The sequence below is a fragment of the Calliopsis andreniformis genome, chromosome 3 (genome assembly GCF_051401765.1).
Source record: "Calliopsis andreniformis isolate RMS-2024a chromosome 3, iyCalAndr_principal, whole genome shotgun sequence".
NCBI classification, from domain to species: Eukaryota; Metazoa; Arthropoda; class Insecta; order Hymenoptera; family Andrenidae; genus Calliopsis; species Calliopsis andreniformis.
The window spans coordinates 28,188,101-28,206,803 of record NC_135064.1 but is presented as its reverse complement, the minus strand read 5'-3'; the positions used below and the strand labels follow the sequence as shown (position 1 = coordinate 28,206,803).

Here is an 18,703-nt window from a genome sequence, read left to right as displayed (position 1 = left end):
GCCACCGCTACAGGGAATTTCTCCCTGTTTGTCAACCCGGTGGCCACCGCGAGCAAACAAACATTCCGTGCCACCCGTTAGCGACACACGACCGTCTCTGGCAGCACGCGCCTTCTATGCGACGATTATTAATAGCCTTGGTCCCGGCTAACTCTTTCCTGCGACCTCAGGGATGGATCGAGCGGATCGCTGGTTAGACGAGATAGCATCTCGAGGCTGGACGGGGAGCCAACTGCCGTCGAGGTGGGAAAAATTTTCGGAGTACAGGCTTTCAGGCGATCCTAGCTTCTGACGTTGCTGTTGGCACGTACGATCGGAATTTATCCCAGGATCGAACGAAGAATTGACTCGGGAGACCTCTCATCAGTCGTCTTCACTAGAGGAACGGGCTCCTACTAGTTTCTATCATCGCTCCTTCGAGTGCTCGTAACTGGCCATTGGTTGTTCCAAGTAGCAACGAGTTGGAACGTACGTCGAGTATTTTTCTCCCAGTGGTATGTACCTACTAGGTGGTAGCGTTTCAAGAATTTACCATTGGCATACTGATATTTTAAGTTTACTGAAATTTTTCACAAGTTTTAGAGTGGTATACTCAGTCTACTTAGAAGTATGTAGTCTAGGGTGGCCAAGAAAATTGGTCCGTCAGTGAGCTAACACCACGGAAGCTCAAGCTCCGTATGTTCAGGCGTCGAGTCATAAGTATGTCGCCACGGAAAGTGAGTTTCGCTCGTACATCATGCGGAAGTGGTTGACGAGTGTTCGCCTTTCCAAAACCATATGCTATCGTTCCCCGAAAATAAAGTGAAACCCGTGTACCTCGTTGCCACCCTCATTCCATTCAACCAATTTATGAGGTAAAAAGTGACGCAACTTTCCAAGCTCAATAAGAGACAACAGGAAGGAATTAACTTTTATCGTGGGTGGATGGAATATGGTGATATACTGAATGCATATTCAGATGTTAGGCAAACTGATTCTCTTCGGAGTTTCATCATTCACCGCGCAGCTGCAAGAGCTTAAAATGTTTGTCCACATTTATGCAACTTACGCTAAATCATTGAGCTTTAAAAAAAAGGAGCAGAAAATAGACATTTCTAGGAAATTTGTTGAGAAGTTATAAGTATCTAATAGTCGCAATTGTGAGAAAACAATAAATTTCTACTTGATAATATTTATAAAGATCAAATTATGAAAAGTTTTATGAAGTTCATGTATAGGCTAAGTACAACTTACCCAGGAAAGGTTTTAATGATATGTTCATGTTTAAAGTGAATACAAGCTGTCGAGTGAAGGTTCACTATGTTTTCTCCATTCACTATGCCTTATCCACAAGTCCTTAGATTTTTGTATTTTCTTGCAGACAATGTCCAACAACGCGCAGCAAGGCCAACATCGATGCAGTTCCATGGAATGCTCGCCAACGAGTCTCGCTAGAAGGATCGAAGGTTGCATCTTAAGGTAAGAGGGTTGAAGAATCGTACATGAAACGACGTCACGGGGTAAACGTCGAAACCGATCGCATCGAACGAGTTGAGTCGGTTCTTTTGGTCGAGAGAGGGTTGAAGGGTCGAGGATCGTTGACCATCCTCACAGCCCAAAGGCATTCGTTGATTACCGACCGAGGAGAGCCGCGGGATTTTAATTAGCGACGTTTGCTCTTCGCAAACACTGGCCAATCTGGCTTCTATCGTCCACGACCGCGTCTGTGCGCGTTACCGGCACGATTTCAAAGTAAAAATTCTGACCAAAGTCTTTGACTCTGGTTTCGCGAGTAAACAAGCCGTTTGCTCTCGGATTTAGTTCGCTTTCTGAGCGTAGCTCATTGGGAAACTGGTAGATTCATTGTCTACGTTTCAAGCAATTTAGGTAAAGCTTATCGCTCCTTTATTGTTAGATACACTTTTTACCATTCGGTAGAGTTAGCACACAATTTAGTTTTTAATGGTAAAATCGAAAACGTTTTATTTTCTTCGGGGTTTTCAAAATTGCTGTTATAATTCTTCGGTACGCTATAAAAGTGAAATTTAGCGATAGTAAAATCTTGAAAAATTCCCAGGATTTTTAATCGCTGAGAATAAAGTCGCCAGTCGTTCAATCATCATCTAACACGATCCGACTTTTTCCCGCCTTTGGTGTAAAAATAAGAATCTTTCTGCAGAAGGGAGAAGTTCATTACGATCAAATTCCTCGCAGATGAACGGCGCGAGGGAAAAAAGTGTCCATCGCCGGTATTTCTGGCTTGTAGCCCCTGATGTCGCTCGCAGCTCGTGTCACTCGTGTGACAAATGAGACGTTGTCGTGCGTTTGTTCAAATTACTCCCGGCATTCCGCGCGTACAGTCCTCTCTAGCTCTCAACGAGCTTTGAAATATTACCCTCGTCACCTCTACCGTTTCCTGGGCTGGCCAGAGACGAAAAACCTCTCGGTGATCGTCTAACGGTTGATCATCTACCAACGACGTATGCTTTTGTCGAGATACCAACTAACTAACATGAATTGTACTTACTTATCTGTTTTTAATTTCTCTCATTAGAGGTACCTCGACGAATTAGTTATTAGTAATCCTATGCAAATTTATAGTAGGTAAGCGAAAGTGAAGCATTTGCTCTTAATTCGAAGTTTCAGTCTTGAAAAATGAAACGATCAAGTTTTGAAATTGAAACTGAAAAAGCATGCAACATAAGATTTCGTGTACACGAATCCATCAGAGAAGAAAATTGGAGCGTCTCGTAAAAAGTTCGGGAGAATAATTCAGCCGGTTGTTGGGACGAGGACAGATTACAAGCATGGAACGATGTCAAGAGTCATTCTGGGATGGTCGTGTTTCTTGTCGGCGACAAGTAATCCGGAATCAATTACTAGCCTCGCAGCCCTAAGGAACTCCTTCCACCGTGGATTGGAGAGAGATAGGCCGAGGGTCGCGACGACCTTTTTAGAGGCCGGCGATCATTAATCACCCGCTTTTTAGCTCGAAATTCCCTCGCGCCTAGTTTACAAAACGAGGGTCGTCGAAAATGCCCCGTCACCCACGACAAGGGTGCCGTTTTTTGTACATTCACCGGCGGACAGATCTGCTTTCCGCGCGATCGTTGCTCGTTTCCGTACGATTGCTTCAAGCTCTTACTTATCTGACGAAAACGGAGCGTTTTGTACATCACTTAGGTAGTTACTTCTCCCTGCCAGAGTTGATAATCTTCTACTTAAAAGAAGAGATTAAGAGAGCTGCAACGTAACGACACAGGAAATAGATGGATATGTTGAAGTCATTTTAGGTCTTTACTCCAGTATTTGTTTAACTTTCAAAGAAGATAGGGAAACTCTTTCTCAGTATGTACTACCTCACTCATCCAGAAACTGATGGAACGAACAAACAAAGTGTCTCGCACAGTCACTGTAATTGCTAGTCCCTTTGCGAGATGAATGTTAATATCCTCGAGGTCAGAAAAAGCTTGAAAATAAATTGAATCACCGTGGCTTCGCGCGGGGCAAAAGATCGCTCGAAGAGCTCAACCTTGTTCCCAACTTCGCGAGTCCAGGGATGATAATTAAATCCTTGGAGCGTTCGTTTCCCGTTCGAAATTAGCTGTAGCTCCTCTCGTTAGGCAGCCTTAGGTGGTCAGAAGATGTCCAGAGATAGGACTAGCGATGCGGATCGTTTTTAAAAATGAAAAATGACGTAAAGAAGTTTCTCAAGATTGGCGTTCTCTCGTAGCCGGATAATGCCGTTTTGCATAGCGGTAGACGCGATTACAATATCGGATTACGATCCCTCTTTTCCTTTCCAGTAAAATTCGTGCATTAATATTCGTTTCACGAGCGTATCACCGCCAAGGAAAAATCGAAGCGATTTGTGGTCGATACAGAGGAGGTTCTAGGAAAAACTCGCATCAATCTCGATGTCAGGTGCGATATTGACCACAAATCGTTTTCATCTTTGTTTCGCCGGTACAACCTCCGTCACGTGCATTATTTTTGCGTCGATCTTCCTTTTCATCTCTCAATTTTACTAGTCACTTCAGAGGTAAGAACGGCGCGAAAGCAACTGTTTCGATTCGAAATTTGAATTGCTGATTTCCCCTTTTCTGAAGCTCTTCGCAAAACTAGCCGTTACATACTTACTTTTTTCTCCTCTTCGCCATCAGTTAATCCTATAGAAGGACAGCCAAGTGTCACCGAAGGCGCATTCCTGGTGCTGCGCGACGTTCGAGATCGGTTTACACGAATCGAAAAAGTCTCCTCGCGTCTCGCTCCGGGGTCTAGCTGTCAGGGATAAGGACTGAAATAACAGAGACGCATTAGCGTCGCGCGGATCAAAGTGCGAGGTGTGCCAGAGACACCGGAGGAGTGACAGAGACCGAGAGGTGGGGAGAGAAAAAAATGAAAAAAAGACGAAAATAGGGAAGCCACCCAGGCTGTCGCAGCCGTGACTTTAACGCGCACGTTAATGCCTGTCGGCCAGCCTGGACCTCGTCCTCTATAATTAGCCTGTATTGTGTTACTCGCGAGCGGATTATTGCGCTCATAAACCGTTCATAAAGTTTCTCGGTGCGCTATACGCGATGTCGACCACGTTTGTTGTTGCTCGTTCCATCGTGAACCTGAATACGGACTTATGTCACAAATTTCCTCCTCTTTTTCCATTTTCTGCGGAGGTTTCAATTGATTATTCAACTAATCATTCTTGCTTCTGTTCTTGATGGCTGTATTGGAAAACGCAATTCCATGTAATTACAAATTATCAAGAATTATATCAGGTATTATATTTGTACCCGGAGGAGTACTCTTATCAGTAGGTATCTATTTAGCATACTGTATTCCACGTCCATATAAAACTAATTCTGTGAGATACAACTACAAGTCACAGTCTTCCCTATTTGAAATGCAGTCGAAGAATCAAATAATATCTCGCAGTCGTTCAGATTTTTTGCTCGGACGATATGCACGACCGGGCATGTGCGCCACGCGCCTTCGATCCAAATTAGAAATATCCTGTCCCTCCTTCCACGCCCTATCTATCGCGGTCCGCTTCTCTCTTTTATTTACTTGGCACGCGGTGAATAACGGTTGCACCGACTCGTGCTCGATCTACATTTTAACCCTTAACGGTCCCGATCCGTTTCTTTCGTTCAATCTGCCAACGAATTAAACGTTCGTGGGAGCTCACGACGTTCGCAGACCTACCCGATAGAACACGAACATGAAACGATGGATTCGCGTTTATTTCTTTCTGGACGAGCAGATGGAACGTAAATTTCGAGTAAACTGATAGAAGGGAATCAATTCTTATAACATGGAACTCTATTCCTAAGCAATAAAGTCAAGTGGGGAACTCAATAAGTAGATAATTGCATACGTTACTTAACAATTTTGCATCGAATTTAGAAGTTGCTTTTAATCGGGGTTTTGCTCTGAACACTCCTCTAATGTCTTATAGTGAAGTATAATTTATGATTCAATTTGAAGAGGAATGGTATTTTGAATAGAAGGAATATATGAATTCAATATTTTTACTATCTGTAATTGCTCGGATAGAAGTACGAGTAATGAGTGCTAAACAAACACGATAGAAGAGTCGTAATCATTATCCACAAATCTTCAAAACCGTTCTCTTGAGAAAATCATAACGACCTGGCAGAATACTATAAAGCGTACGATGGCTTATAAATTAAGATCCACTTACCGGGACAATAATGACTCGAATACAATTCTGATTACGTAATTATCTCAGGGTCCCTGTTGTCGACCGTAGAGGCAGATAGAGCTCCTGGATGTGGGCAGAATAGAGCAATAAATTTCGATGAGTTCAGCGGAAGTTCGTTTCCCTTTTTCCCTTTTCAACGCGATATACGGGAACTTAATACGGTACACGGTGCTCTCTCCATTTGGACTCGACTTCCACAATACAATAAAGTCTTATGAGTAGCTCCACCATTCCTTGGAAGTATTAAATAAATGCTGGGAAATAATGTATTAAAGTCAGAAGGAAATTAGGAGGAATGAGATGAAGGCCAGGCAAAAAGGATTAACGTTTAACGATAAACCAGAAATTTACAATACCTATTTGAAAGCAGGAAATTAAAATAGGCTCGGATATGACAAAAGTAAAACACTTCATAAAAATCCATTGCCTTAGGAATGTCTTGGGAACGCAATTCTTCATTTATTTTGCATTATCCGCTGAGAAGAGGAAATCATATTTTTCTCCAGTAAACGGTCGCTGAAGCAGCATTGCGGGAATACAAAAAACTTGTCAGTTGCGTCAGCGGTCGTTTAAAAAGAAATTGCTACCTAAACGAGCAGCGCGATTTGTATCGCAACGAACACGAATGGTTCGTAATCGAAGGAAGACAGGGCCGTGTACGTGCCCACGACACTTATGCATTCCGCGTGCATCGGCGCCCGCGGCAACCGATGCATCGATGACTCGGGATCGGAGGTATTCCCTCTCTAAGGACATCCTGCAATTTTGTACAATAAATTAACTATATGACTCCAGATATTGATGAGTTACGAGACGTGCAACGTCGAGGATTATTGACATTCTTGACGGAATTAATACTTTGTATTCCACGACCGTTCGTTCGCGATTACCTGACAATTATGCATAACTGGTTTCGCGAGTAATTACCGTCGTTAATACGTATCGTATTAGCTAGCGAAGAATGTCAGGGAATAGCCTATAAGCCTTGACATAGAAACATGTGACAGGAGTTTGCTACGCGCCTTCAACTCTTCATTAGGTGACAATCATCCACGCACATTCCCCTGGCTGCTACAACTAAGGAACGTAACGAAGATAAGAAGGTTGCCTTTAAAGTAACTTCTATGTTTCGTATAAGTGTAAAAAGAGAGAGAATAAAAGGAGAATGCAGGGGAGTCCAGAAACGTTTCGCAGCTACTTTCCCAACTACCGTAGCCGACGTTCGGACGGAGAACGCCTCGACTAGGTTCTGGCGAAGGTTCGAGCAGGAAGATTACACCGGTAGCGATGTTACCGCGTGGCGTAGAAGGCCCGATAGCAGTAAGCTCGTTAAGCTCGTACACGAGCGGAGAATGACAGTCAGGGTCCCAGTGTGAGACCCAGTAGAAGCGTGTGTGTTCGCGGGTAATAAAGTCGCCGTACGTCCAAGCAGAAGTGGGTTTTGTCCTGTGTACCGATAATGGCGGCACTTCATCAAGGCTCCTCGGCAGTAACCCCTCTTCCTGCGGGACACACGTACTCCTTGCGCGTCCTCGTCCCGCAGGAGGCCATCTGTTTCGTCATTACCGCCGGGCAGTAAACCACCCCCCGCTCCCCTGGCCCCTTCTGCCCCACGTCCCACGGGTGATACATCGTGTTTTCTTATTTGCCGGACGTGCTGCGGGAAAATCGTCCGAGAAAATCGAGTGATTTGTCCAGGAGGTGTTAATGGCCAGTCGTATACCCTCTACAGCCCGTGTCTTCGACTTCAGACGTCGTTCTTCGTGTTTTCTTTCCACCACGCGCGTCCTCTCCCTCCGAGTCACGTAGGACCTCGATCACGCATCTTCACCTCGATTCTTCCTGTTTTCTACCTAAATAGGCACTCGAGTATTACGTACACCTCTTTCAAAGAAGTCTAAAAGAGTGCAAAGCAGACGGTCTCATCGGAGGCCATTAATCTCGACGAGAACCTATCGCGCAGCGTCGATCACAAAAATAGACAGTCACTCGGGGAACCCTTTTGCGTCCACCTATTTCGAGGATGACGACAAGTTCAGTCGACGCGGCGCGGCGTGGCGCGGCGGCGAGAAGAGGGTAGTGATTGGGATGCAGACGGACAGAGAGAAGGAAAGAGAGAAGGGAATACGTGCCGCGTATACCGTAGCAGAAGAATATCGTCGGGAGCCGTGAACCTGTCAATAAGGTGGATTCCGAGCTGCTTCTTCGGTAGTGATGGCCTAAAAGAAGTGCCGCTTGCACAACGCCGCTAGAGAAAGAGAAACCGAGAGGAGCTGGAGATGGAAGGGGGAAGCGGGTGGATATGGCCGGTCCCAGCGATGTCGGAAGCTCGTCTCACCCCTCTCGGGTCGGCGTGACTTGCAGCTCGATTTCTGGCACAGAGAACTGACGGATGCCCGGTCCAGTGCTTTTCTTCGAATGCCGTATCGGGATACGATGATGCCCAGCGCCCGCTAGTCATTAGGCGGTATCGGCGCGAGAGATCGTTAAGAAGCAGCCTGTAAAAGGAACGCGCCGATGCTCGCCGCGTGCCCTCCTCTCGAGCTTTGCCCGCTTTGCCCGCTTTGCCCGCTTTCTATCCCCCCGGTGACGTTATGTAATTACCGCCGATGAAATACACGTCGATCGATGCTGCCTCCCTTCGCCCCTGGACCTCCTGTCTTCTCGTCTGATCTGTTCGTTTAATATGCTCGTCCGCGGTCAAACGTCCTCCGCACTCTCCTCGAGGTCGCTGTCTTTCGATTCCTCGATTTCTAAGTAGTCATCTCGCAGGGAACTTAACGCAGGTCAAGGATCGCTTTTAGAGAGACACTTTGGTCTAAGTGAGTTGTACTTAGCTTACTCAGTATTGTCAGTGAAACGGTGAAAGAAGAAGGAAAACTGAATTAACCCACGGATACTGAAGGTAATAGGTTTGATTAAGGTAATAGAGTAATATTAGATGAATTATTGAAATTTTTGCTTCGTACTATGTATATTATAAAGCAGCATCCATGAAGAGGATCAAAGGAATTCAGACGGAGCTATTAACAGAGTTGCGCAAAAACGTTCCAGGATATTTACCTTCCCATTTTCTATTATCAGAGACACAATACGTAAGCGCAACTCCATCGATCAAGAAAGAAGTCGCGAAGCGAGTTAAAGCGATGGATCAGAAGAAAAGAGATCCTCTTTGGGGTACCATAACCGACGCGTAAACGCTTCTTGCCGGGATCGTTCCAGCAGAACGGCGATTTTATATCACTCTCGGACGCGTCCTTTGTCCGCGTGCCGAAGAATTAACGCGCGATTATACCCGGTGCATTATACCGTGGCAAATGAAAGCCGCGATCAGGAGGGCACCGACGCTGAATTCATCCTCTCGATCCAGCCTGACCAGCCGCTTAATGTCGCCGTCGCGAAGGAATGCCAGGGAGTCATCCATCGGGTATCCATCAACCATGATACCGGGACGTTTGGGTTCCAGAGGCCGTATCGAAAAATAAACTGGTTACATTTGTCGGGTGGAGTGGAACCAGCCGATGGGGAAGGGGGTGAAGAGCGGAGGGGAGGTGGAGCAGCGTGACAAGAGGCGTAATTACGCTAAACGATTTCCGAGGAGGCTAACGATTGTAAATGCGGTGGCAAGAAGGATAGTCCCTGTCGAGGTGAACATTGCACCTTTCAAGAGGCCGTTCCACGTCCTTGCCTCGTGTGAATCGGAAGATTAGCCGATTCACGATGGTTCTTGTATCGGTGACTCGAGTACTCTGGGCACGGTGACCAGCCGAACGGAACGCACCCCGCTTTTCGTCACGCTTTTCTTTCGAACCGAGACTCGAGAAGCCCGCCACTCGACTGTTGACCCGACCGATCTTCGACGGGATGGATGGAGGTTCTGCTACGACGACGTTCGAAAGTGAACTGCGACTAACTGCTGCTGGAATCTCTGGAAATGGTTTCGTTCATTGACTGCTGGAACCAAACTGTATTTGCTTCATTAACGTTGTCTCATCGATTCGAACGAGCGGAGCAAAGAGACGGTTGTTTAATCTTCCGATCAGTGGCTCGGCTCACCGTAAACATCGATTGCAGTAGATACGTTCCAAATACTTTCAAGATTCAAGGTAAAGGCATCAGCTACTTTGAATATACGATGATGCAATGAAAATTAACTTTTGTATAGGAATTCAATGAAATACATAGAGATTCAGTTAATAACTCAGCACTAGGAGTTTAATCAGTAAGTTATCCCCCGTAAATCATCCTTTCGTATTTGGTAGACCTAAAACTCAATACTTTGCTCAATATAGAGTATAACTGCAGTTATATATAGAGGGCGTAATAAAGTTCCAAGAGGTACACTAACGGAATAGGTAATCGCTATTCCGCGTCGTAATTTACGGGTATCACCGATAAATAACAGCAGGAAAGTTCAGCAGCTTGATAATTTACGGGGCACGAGGACGTATTAAAATCAGAGACGCGAACTTTCGATCGACAATCTACCGGTACTGCGTCGTGGAAGCTTCATTAGCCGACTTTAATTACAGAACGACCAGGAGATCGTTGTCGCGAGAACAGGATGGTGGCTGGTTCAATAGACGGCCAGCCGACGATCATTTATCATCCCGAAAGCAATTATCGTAATTAATATCGCCGGCGTGGCAATCGTACTCGCGGTTGTCGTGGCGCCGATTTTTCTTCCGGTATCTCGCGCTGCATCCGTTCGCGGTACCGACTTCTCCATTAATCGGCGAATTCATCGCATTGCAGCGATCACCGAGGCGTTGGATTAACCTCTCCCCAACTTCTCTCATCCGAAAAGGAAGGAAAAGGGCGCGGAAAGAAATCGTTTACATCTGCGTCGCATTTTATGGACCGTAACCAGGAAACGAATTCAGAGACTAGAAAAGATCGCTGAACCGGTTTTATTAATGTGTTTTTACTCGATAAAGAGATAGAACTGATTACCCGTTCTAGGAACATATCGTTTATTGATATTCCAGGAGGTATTTGTCCCTGTTCGCGAATAGATTCTCGAGAATCCTATTCCCAGTTCATCAAGAGAGTCGAGAAAATTACTCTTCCCATCTTCGTTATCTTTATTGATTTCCTAACAGTTAAACTACCCCATTAGCAACCCTCTTCAATTATTCGGAACATTGACCAGACAGCAGAAGCTAAATTCTGGCCGCAATTTCGCGACGGTGTCAAAATTGAGCCAATTAAATCACATCCCATAGTTAGAGGTCACGGCGAAACTGACGGCAGTCGTTCAGCCTCTGACCTCGCGGAGCCCAAGCAACCGAAGCAATAACATTAATCCAGAACGGCGCGGTGGCTAGAAAGGTCGTCTCCTCGTGGTCGACGTTAGGTCCGCGGAGAGCAATCCCTGGTGGTCGAGTTCCTGGATGCCCGTATAAAGCAGCCCCATGGAATGGACTCGAAATCCACTCCCCTTGCCTCTGGTCACGAGCTGTCTTGGCTCTGTCGCGGTCTGTCCCTAGACGGGATGCGGTCGGGACCCGAACCCTCCCCTCCTGGCTCCTCTGTAATTTTAATAAGCCATATTACGAGCTCGTGCCTACTGAAACAGCTCCTTTTGTGGAAAACGCCTCCCCCGACTAAATGTCTCTCAGATAATACGTGCGTGGCTTAAACGTGTTCCAGTAATTCGACAGTAACTGTTTTCGAAGTTTTTCTTTTCAAAGTGATAGAAAGTTTCAGAGTAGAAAAAGCAATTTGAAGGGTCGACGCCGATTAGATTAGCGGATTACGCGTTCATTTCACTCGCTTAGAACACGCAAGGGTCGTTTGGAATAAATGGGATATCGCTTTAATGAATTTTCCAGTGGAACGTCAGGAGGCGTCATCCCCAGCGCAGAAGGCGGTTGCTCGGGGATTAAGTGGGGCCAATCTGCGGCATTTTTTTCTCGCAAACGACCAGATTTTTATGCCTAATTAATCGTCTGCTATAGCAGAGTGGGGGATAGGAGATTACGCCGAAATTCGCGCGATATACCGTCTTTCAGCTGGGGCGACGCGATGATTTGTGTACGCGATTAGGAAATTATATCCCTCTTAATTAGATTTTATAGAAAAGATCGCAATAAATCATCAGTTACTTAGGATGAGATCGTTATTAATCTTACTGAAGGTTCATAGGCAAAAATCAGTCATCTTTAAAACTAAGGTAACATAGTATAATAAAATAGTGACAGTTGCAAAAAATCGATTGCGCGTACGAAGCAACGCGAAGGTACGAGGAGATATCTTCGAATTCAGGACACTTTTAGTTCGCATTTATCAATCGCGAGACAAGGTTGCGAGGAACGCTACCGGGTGAGCGTTTGGTAGCCCAGGGAAGAAACTGCAGGAGCCCAAAGTTATCCGTGAAGTTTCGAGTGCAGAGCCAGTTGATTTATCGGGCTCATTACTGCCAGGAAAGAGGGAAGGCTACAGCAACAGCCACCCCAGCGGCGTGTTTTACAAGACGGCATTAATTGCTCGAATTAAATATGCACCTCTCTCCGTGGCGTAATTTATTTCGGTTTCCTTAAGCACTTTAAGTCGTCGGGAACTCGCCGCCACGGCATCGCTGAAGCTTTCCACGGACGTTAATAATGGCTTCGTAGGATATTAATTGACGCCACTCTCGTAAAAAGCTCCCACTACGCTTTAATCTTGACCGCGGACCACCTCTTCCTCTTCGGGGACTGTTATCTAAATAGTTCATTTATAGTTCACTAACAATAAACTCGTTAGCTAAACACATACTCTAGAAGTACGCGTATTATACTAGGAGTAGATAGTCAACTTATCCAGATGTATGTCCTGAGAAAGATTACAAAACCTGTCAGTCACTATGCGTCCATGAATTGTTGACATTCTTCTTCCGAAACCGAGGTCAAATTTTCTTAAGTGGGGGGCGTATTTAATCCATCAACACCCTTCATATTATTTCAGAAACGCCTGGGACGAGGAGCAGCGAGCACAGAAAGCTCTGTTCCTGTTGAAAACGCGAGACCGTCGAATAGCCTTCCTGGAGAAACGCGTAGCCGAGTTGGAGGACATCGCCGCGAATCTGCACGAGGTCACCCTCCGACATTCCTCGAGGGTGTCTACCTTGGGACGAGAAAAAGAAGCAGTTTCCGACTTTACGCGAAGCGAGAAGTCGTTGAAAACTAACGAAGAGACAGACGAGAGGACCACTGATTGTGATGCTAGCAATATTGAGAGCTTTGATAAAAGAGCTAACAGAGATTGTGACACATCGACGGAAAATGAAGTGTCAGTGCCATGCTTGAATTTATCCAAATCCTCGGCGTCTAACTCGGAGAAAGATATCTTTTCTACCCCCGCAATTGATTTCACACTCGAACAAAAAGACCATGTGTGTATATCAAACACAAATCAAGTTTCGGAAAATGTCACCAAGCAGCAAGATAAGTTTATGAAAAAACGCGTGTGCTCCAAAAGCGAAGCAAAACTAAAAACAGTGAATGAACAACAGATTTCTGATGGTGATGAAAAAAATTTCATGGGGGAAAAAGACACCGTGGAGCATGGATTAATAATAATGGATAAAGCAATGAGTGAAAACAATGTTGATAAGAAAGGTGCTAGCGTGTCAACCAAAATTAAGGAAGGGGAGGATCGTTCTGTCTCGTACATTAAGCAACAGTGGTCGAATTTGCCAAGGACGTCTTCGAGTGTTCCTTGGATTCGAGCAAAGCACAGCTTCCGGAAAAAACTTCGGGGTTACGAACTGAAGGCTGGGAGACGAGTCGAAGAGCTACCTGCTGGGGATGGAAATCCGACGTTCATGATCCCTAGGTGAGTGAGTTTCATTATCGCTTTCACTCTTCAAAGTTTACAAAAATCTGCTACATAGCAATGATGCTACTTGTATCTTACACGAGTATAGAGTGACTTAGGTTAAAATTACATCAAGTGTTTCTTATATACTACAGTACAGTAACATTAGGTCTATTAACGGTTGGGAAACACTGATCGATCCGGTAAGACACTAAGGCACAGGTATCTGGCACGTAGCGACCGATTTTTCCTCTTAGTAGCGACCTGGTGCTCGGTTATAGACATGAAAATGCATGTAATTAGCTGAAATTGATGTTGAACCGCGAGCACGGCCGCAATTTTAATCGGCTGTCGTATGATAATTACGCGTGGCAGCCAGCCCTCGACCCACGCCGGATAAATCATCTCTCACTCCCAGTCTGTACGTCCGCTCTTCGGCTCGCTCGCGCCATCGAGAGCCCTGTGCAACGATTCCCAGGTATTCATTTACTTCGTATTAATCAATGCGTGAAATTGATTACGGCTAGTCGAGCCGGCCTGTAACGAGGGTTGCCCCTATCGGCCAGAGAGAAACGTTGGACAAGAAAAGAGTTCCCGTGCACCCGAGATCCAGGAAACGTTCGCTCTTCCGGTCGATATACATGTAGAGATACGGTTGCTATGTATTTTCCTAATTTTTTGTGGTTTATGGCTAACTCGTGTATGTAGGAGATACTTCTGTTTGACTTAGTTTTTCATTAATTTGATCACGAAATGAAATTAGAAATTTCCAAACTGGGGAATTCATTTTCAAATACTGTGACATGTACGTCTCCATCGGGAATAAAATTGGCCGCCAATAAAAGTAAGAATATCCGATGAAATTTTAATTACACCTGAAAATGTGGTGTCTTAGCATTTTCTAACAATGCTGCTGAGACGAGTTGAGACAGAGCAAACCGACTATATTTTTCGTTTCTCAATGAGTGTCGCAATGACAAGCAAAGGAATCGAATTAATCGTCGTCACGACTCGAGAATAACGCTCCTTAAATCGTAAAACCGTTCGCGCGATCTAATCTATACTGTGCCAGAGCTAACAGCTATTACGGAACAACGCGGCAAAATTGTCAGCAGTGACGAAATCGTGGAGTTTCGGACGCTTCGTGACGAGAAACGTTTCGATGACCTTTGACCTTGTTAACTCTTATTGTCGATTGGCGACATCGTTCTTGTAAAATCGATCTAGACATCGCGTTCATGGAACTGAGGTTAAACAATTGTTCATAGTAATAGTGACAGGATTGTATCAGATGGGAACGTACCTTTTTCGATAAAAATTCGCTATCACCATTACTCATTTAAAAAAAGTTTCGCTTGAGGTGATCAGTTAAATACTGCAACATTGACGTCTTCAAACCTATGATAATTAAGAGAGCAACTGTTAATGCCTCGCCGCGTGGAAGATATGGCTAAGCTAATTATACGGTACGCACGTTTAACGCGCAACAATTAAAAAAATCGTTCGCATCTTTATGAGCTTCGTATCCTCGTAGATTCCATCGAAGCAGGCAAGCCGAAAAAGAATGGAAAAAATAGGTTAATCGTCTCGCATCGGTCTTGTCTTCCATCAGGGGTTGTCTCGGAGCCGGCTCCCGTAAATATCTTTATCGGTCGTATAATGTAACAATTAAATTATGCGCGTGCCCGAGTCGCAAATTGGGCGAAAGGTATACCGGAGGCTGGTCCTCTTATTTACATTATCACCTCGGGTATTTCGCGATGTCCGCGGCGATGCTTGCTGCGATATATCTTTATAGCTTGCTCGTAATTCGCCAAGGTCTCGATCGCTCGAGAACGCGCACAGTGGTGGTCAAAAGAAATTTTAATAACGATCATTTTTTATATACATATACTTATAAAAGATTTTAATGTTGAACTATACCTACATACTTGTCACACTAAGAGCATTATCATATCTTGCAGCGCTACCTTAAGTAAATATAGCAATATATCGATGGAATAACATAAGTTCCCTTTATGATATTGTTCCATTTGAAGTTTCCTTTTGATCGTCACTGCATATACTGGTTGCAAGTTGCAAGCGTTATCGTGACCGACGGTTCAGCGTCAAAATTAATCCTCGCCGCCAAAATTCACCGACTCGCTTGAGTTTCAGCAGGGAGCACACACGACATTAATTGACGACGTTCCGAGGGAGTATTATGAAAATGCGCGCGTCAGTTCGACCGACCAGATCGAGCGGGCGAGTCGTTTGCGTAATTTGTTATTGCGTACACGAAACGGTCGGTATATGGAATTAACGAGCGGGCCCATTAAATTTAACGACCATTGACTCGTACGTCCACGTGGATGGTCGTCGCTGTTAACTCGATCGCCGGAACGCGATCTCCTCTTCCCTTCTCCGGAGAGATTGATTTCTTCTGCTTTTCCAGGCTCAATTTTTTTACATCCAATACCGACGCTTTTTCCGCGAATCCATACGATTTTTTGCAACGCTGTTAATTCCAACCTAGACCAACTATAGTTACATTAGTATTCGCACTTTTTATTTGTTCTTATAGTATTGAATTGTGTTTGGAGATGCTCGTAGCTGAATTTTAAAAAAAGCGGGATACTAAGTCAATGAATATATCTATCTGAGTGTAGAAAGATTTGATCACAAATGGAGTAGTTTTATTAGGCAATTCTGAAACGCTGTTTAAATTTGGAAATTATCCCAAATCAGCGAATTTCAGTACCTATCCTTACTTGACCACTTGGACGCGCCTTTTCCAAGTCCCCTTCACCTTCTTTTCAATCTCGGTTTCTCGTTCAGCTGCGAATTTATACCGTCCAATTAGCAGAATCTCGGTGACACGGTGCGGACATTAAAAGAGGTGCAGCCGGCTAGGCAGTCGGTGACAAAGTTAACGGGGCGTCCGACGTGCGTCCAGCTGGTGATCCCCAGTAGTCGAAGGCGAATGGCATCTTCACTCCGTGCACGTCTCGCGTTTCTTTCAACTGAGAGCTGCCGAACCTCCAATTAAAGCTGGCTGCCGCGACCGAGCTGGCAGCCACTTGTCCCTCGCGTACGCTTCGATTTCGAGATTCGAGGGAACAGATAACGGCGCCGCGAAGATCCAGCTTCTCTTCGCCTTCGCGTGAAATCGGAATCGCTCTCGAAGGACGCGTTGGGTACGTTGAAGCACGGTATCGTTCAAACGTGTAACTTGCAACATACCCATTAGAATTATTTATTGCTCCGTGTTGGCGTGCAAGATGCAACTTATCAAACAAGAAGGAAAATACCCTACATTAGCCCTGATAGACAAGACTAACGTAATCAAATTCTACTAGAAAGATAGGCTTATGAAGTTCTTACTCTGTGGTCTTCAAAATTTAATCATCTAAATACATTCTCAAAATTCTCGAAATTCTAAATTGTCGGTGGCTTAAAATAACAAGCTTCATTACCGTAACGTTAACAAAAAAAAAAAGGACAAAGTAAATAGCAAAATTCCTCTGAATTCCTGCGGCTCGATCTCGAGATAGTCGTCGATATTAGACTGAAATTAACGAGAAGCGGCTGTCCGGTTCGCGTGGGCAACAGCCACCGAAGAAGCCGATACGTAAGCGAAGAGACAGCCGCTATCTCTTTCGGCTGTACATTAGCAATCTTTCAAGCGACGTTTCTCGACGGCGAAAATGACCGACGATCGGTGCTTTTATCACATCCAGAGGGGCAGACAGACATCGGTGGTGAGCTGCGATTTGCATAAACGTCCACAGACACGTTGTTACCCCATCGTGACGCGACACGCATCTCGCGTTTGCCGCGTATGCAAACTGACGCGCGTTCCGGCTTATCCGCGACCTCGATCGTGATTCATCGATCGATCGGTCTTGTTGCTCCTTCCTGCTCCGCTGCTCTCGCTCCGTTTCTCCGGTAGCTGCTGATCCTCTTACTTTCACCTTCTCTTTCTCCTCTCCTCCTTTCTCTTCCCCTTAATTCCCCGATCGGCGAACTAACGAGATAAACGCCGCCGGCACCGCGCGAGTAAATTACGCGGAGAGTCGCTGCGAGATGCGCCTTTTCAAGGTCCGCTAACGGTCGACCGTTACCAATGGGAATCGAAGGACGAAACGTGGAAGGCCGAAGTTTTTCATACTGATGCAGAGGGATCTGAAGCTTTCAGATTTTTCGATCCCTTCTAGAGTGAATGCCTAGGAATTATCCTACAGAGGATGCTTGCCAGGAAATGACGCGCAATCAAGTCTAGCTACCTTCTCATCATTTCGGATCGATATAGGTTGCCAAGATTGTAAACAAGAGTGGTAGATCATCTAATCACAACTTCTGAACGTTCCTCCTTCTTCTCAGTCATCGATAACTGACGTGCAATCCATTCGCAACACTTTATCGAAGCTTCATGCTTTCGCCTGCATCTCCTTAAACCTTCAATCTGCGAAGCTAAGAACAACTAAAGCAAAGAGCTCGTAGATGTATTATAGCATGCAAGAAAAAGCAACGGATCTTCGAGAAACGAGGAAAGGAAATAGGATCTAATCAGTAATCCAAGGTATAGAGAGAATGCAGGAGCAAGGCGTCCCGCAGAGACGACAACTAGTAGGAGAACTAATCACACCAATGTCTGACCAGGGTCTTGGTTCATCACGAGGACCCAGGGTAATATATGTATACCAACTCGACCACGATCTCGAACTAATCTAATATAGCCTGGTCATGTTTCGAGCACCGAGGACCAGCACTCTACGTGCACGAGCGTGTTACGAGTGGCCTGACTCCACTGTGGCAAAGTACTACTGTTTCGCTGGTGCAGTCGGCGAAACTGGTCCGCTCGCGTCCAAGTCTCAGGGAATTGTTGCACTTTCGAAACTACGGAGTTTAGTAACCTACATGGCTGTATGTACGTTTTGTGGGTTGGACGCTGTTCAACCGCAACTACCCACTTCGTAGTATCTACAAGTAGATACGTTTCCTTTGCAAAAGTGATATCGAGCGACTAACTACTGATTTAAAAGAGGGTATGTGTACTGCTCTAATCAGCTGTTGACAAAGTGCTACTTTTAGCTGCATAGTTAACAAGACTAGTCCGTTTACGGTTAAGCCAAGGATTACCGGCCTCGTAAATCTCAAAGTCGTTTCTCCTCTCCATGAAGTCACGCGAATGCAAAAATAGCACAGCAAAGTAGTACACCG

General features: G+C 45.3%; 2 protein-coding genes across 2 annotated transcripts in view; both read left to right on the top strand.

Annotated features, from left to right (window-relative positions):
- Positions 1-1,259: 1,259 nt before the first annotated feature.
- On the top strand, positions 1,260-13,132 carry LOC143177371 (uncharacterized). Its single transcript, XM_076375245.1, has 4 exons — positions 1,260-1,268; positions 1,334-1,458; positions 12,650-13,080; positions 13,125-13,132. The coding sequence occupies exons 1-4, from the start codon at positions 1,260-1,262 to the stop codon at positions 13,130-13,132; spliced, it is 573 nt and encodes a 190-aa protein (XP_076231360.1).
- The window catches only part of LOC143176966 (uncharacterized), a 121,388-nt gene continuing 115,813 nt past the window's right edge, over positions 13,129-18,703 (top strand). The window contains exon 1 of the mRNA XM_076374654.1: positions 13,129-13,519. Within this exon, the coding sequence (XP_076230769.1) occupies positions 13,137-13,519 (383 nt within the window). The 5' untranslated portion in view covers positions 13,129-13,136. The remainder of the gene's footprint in view (positions 13,520-18,703) is intronic.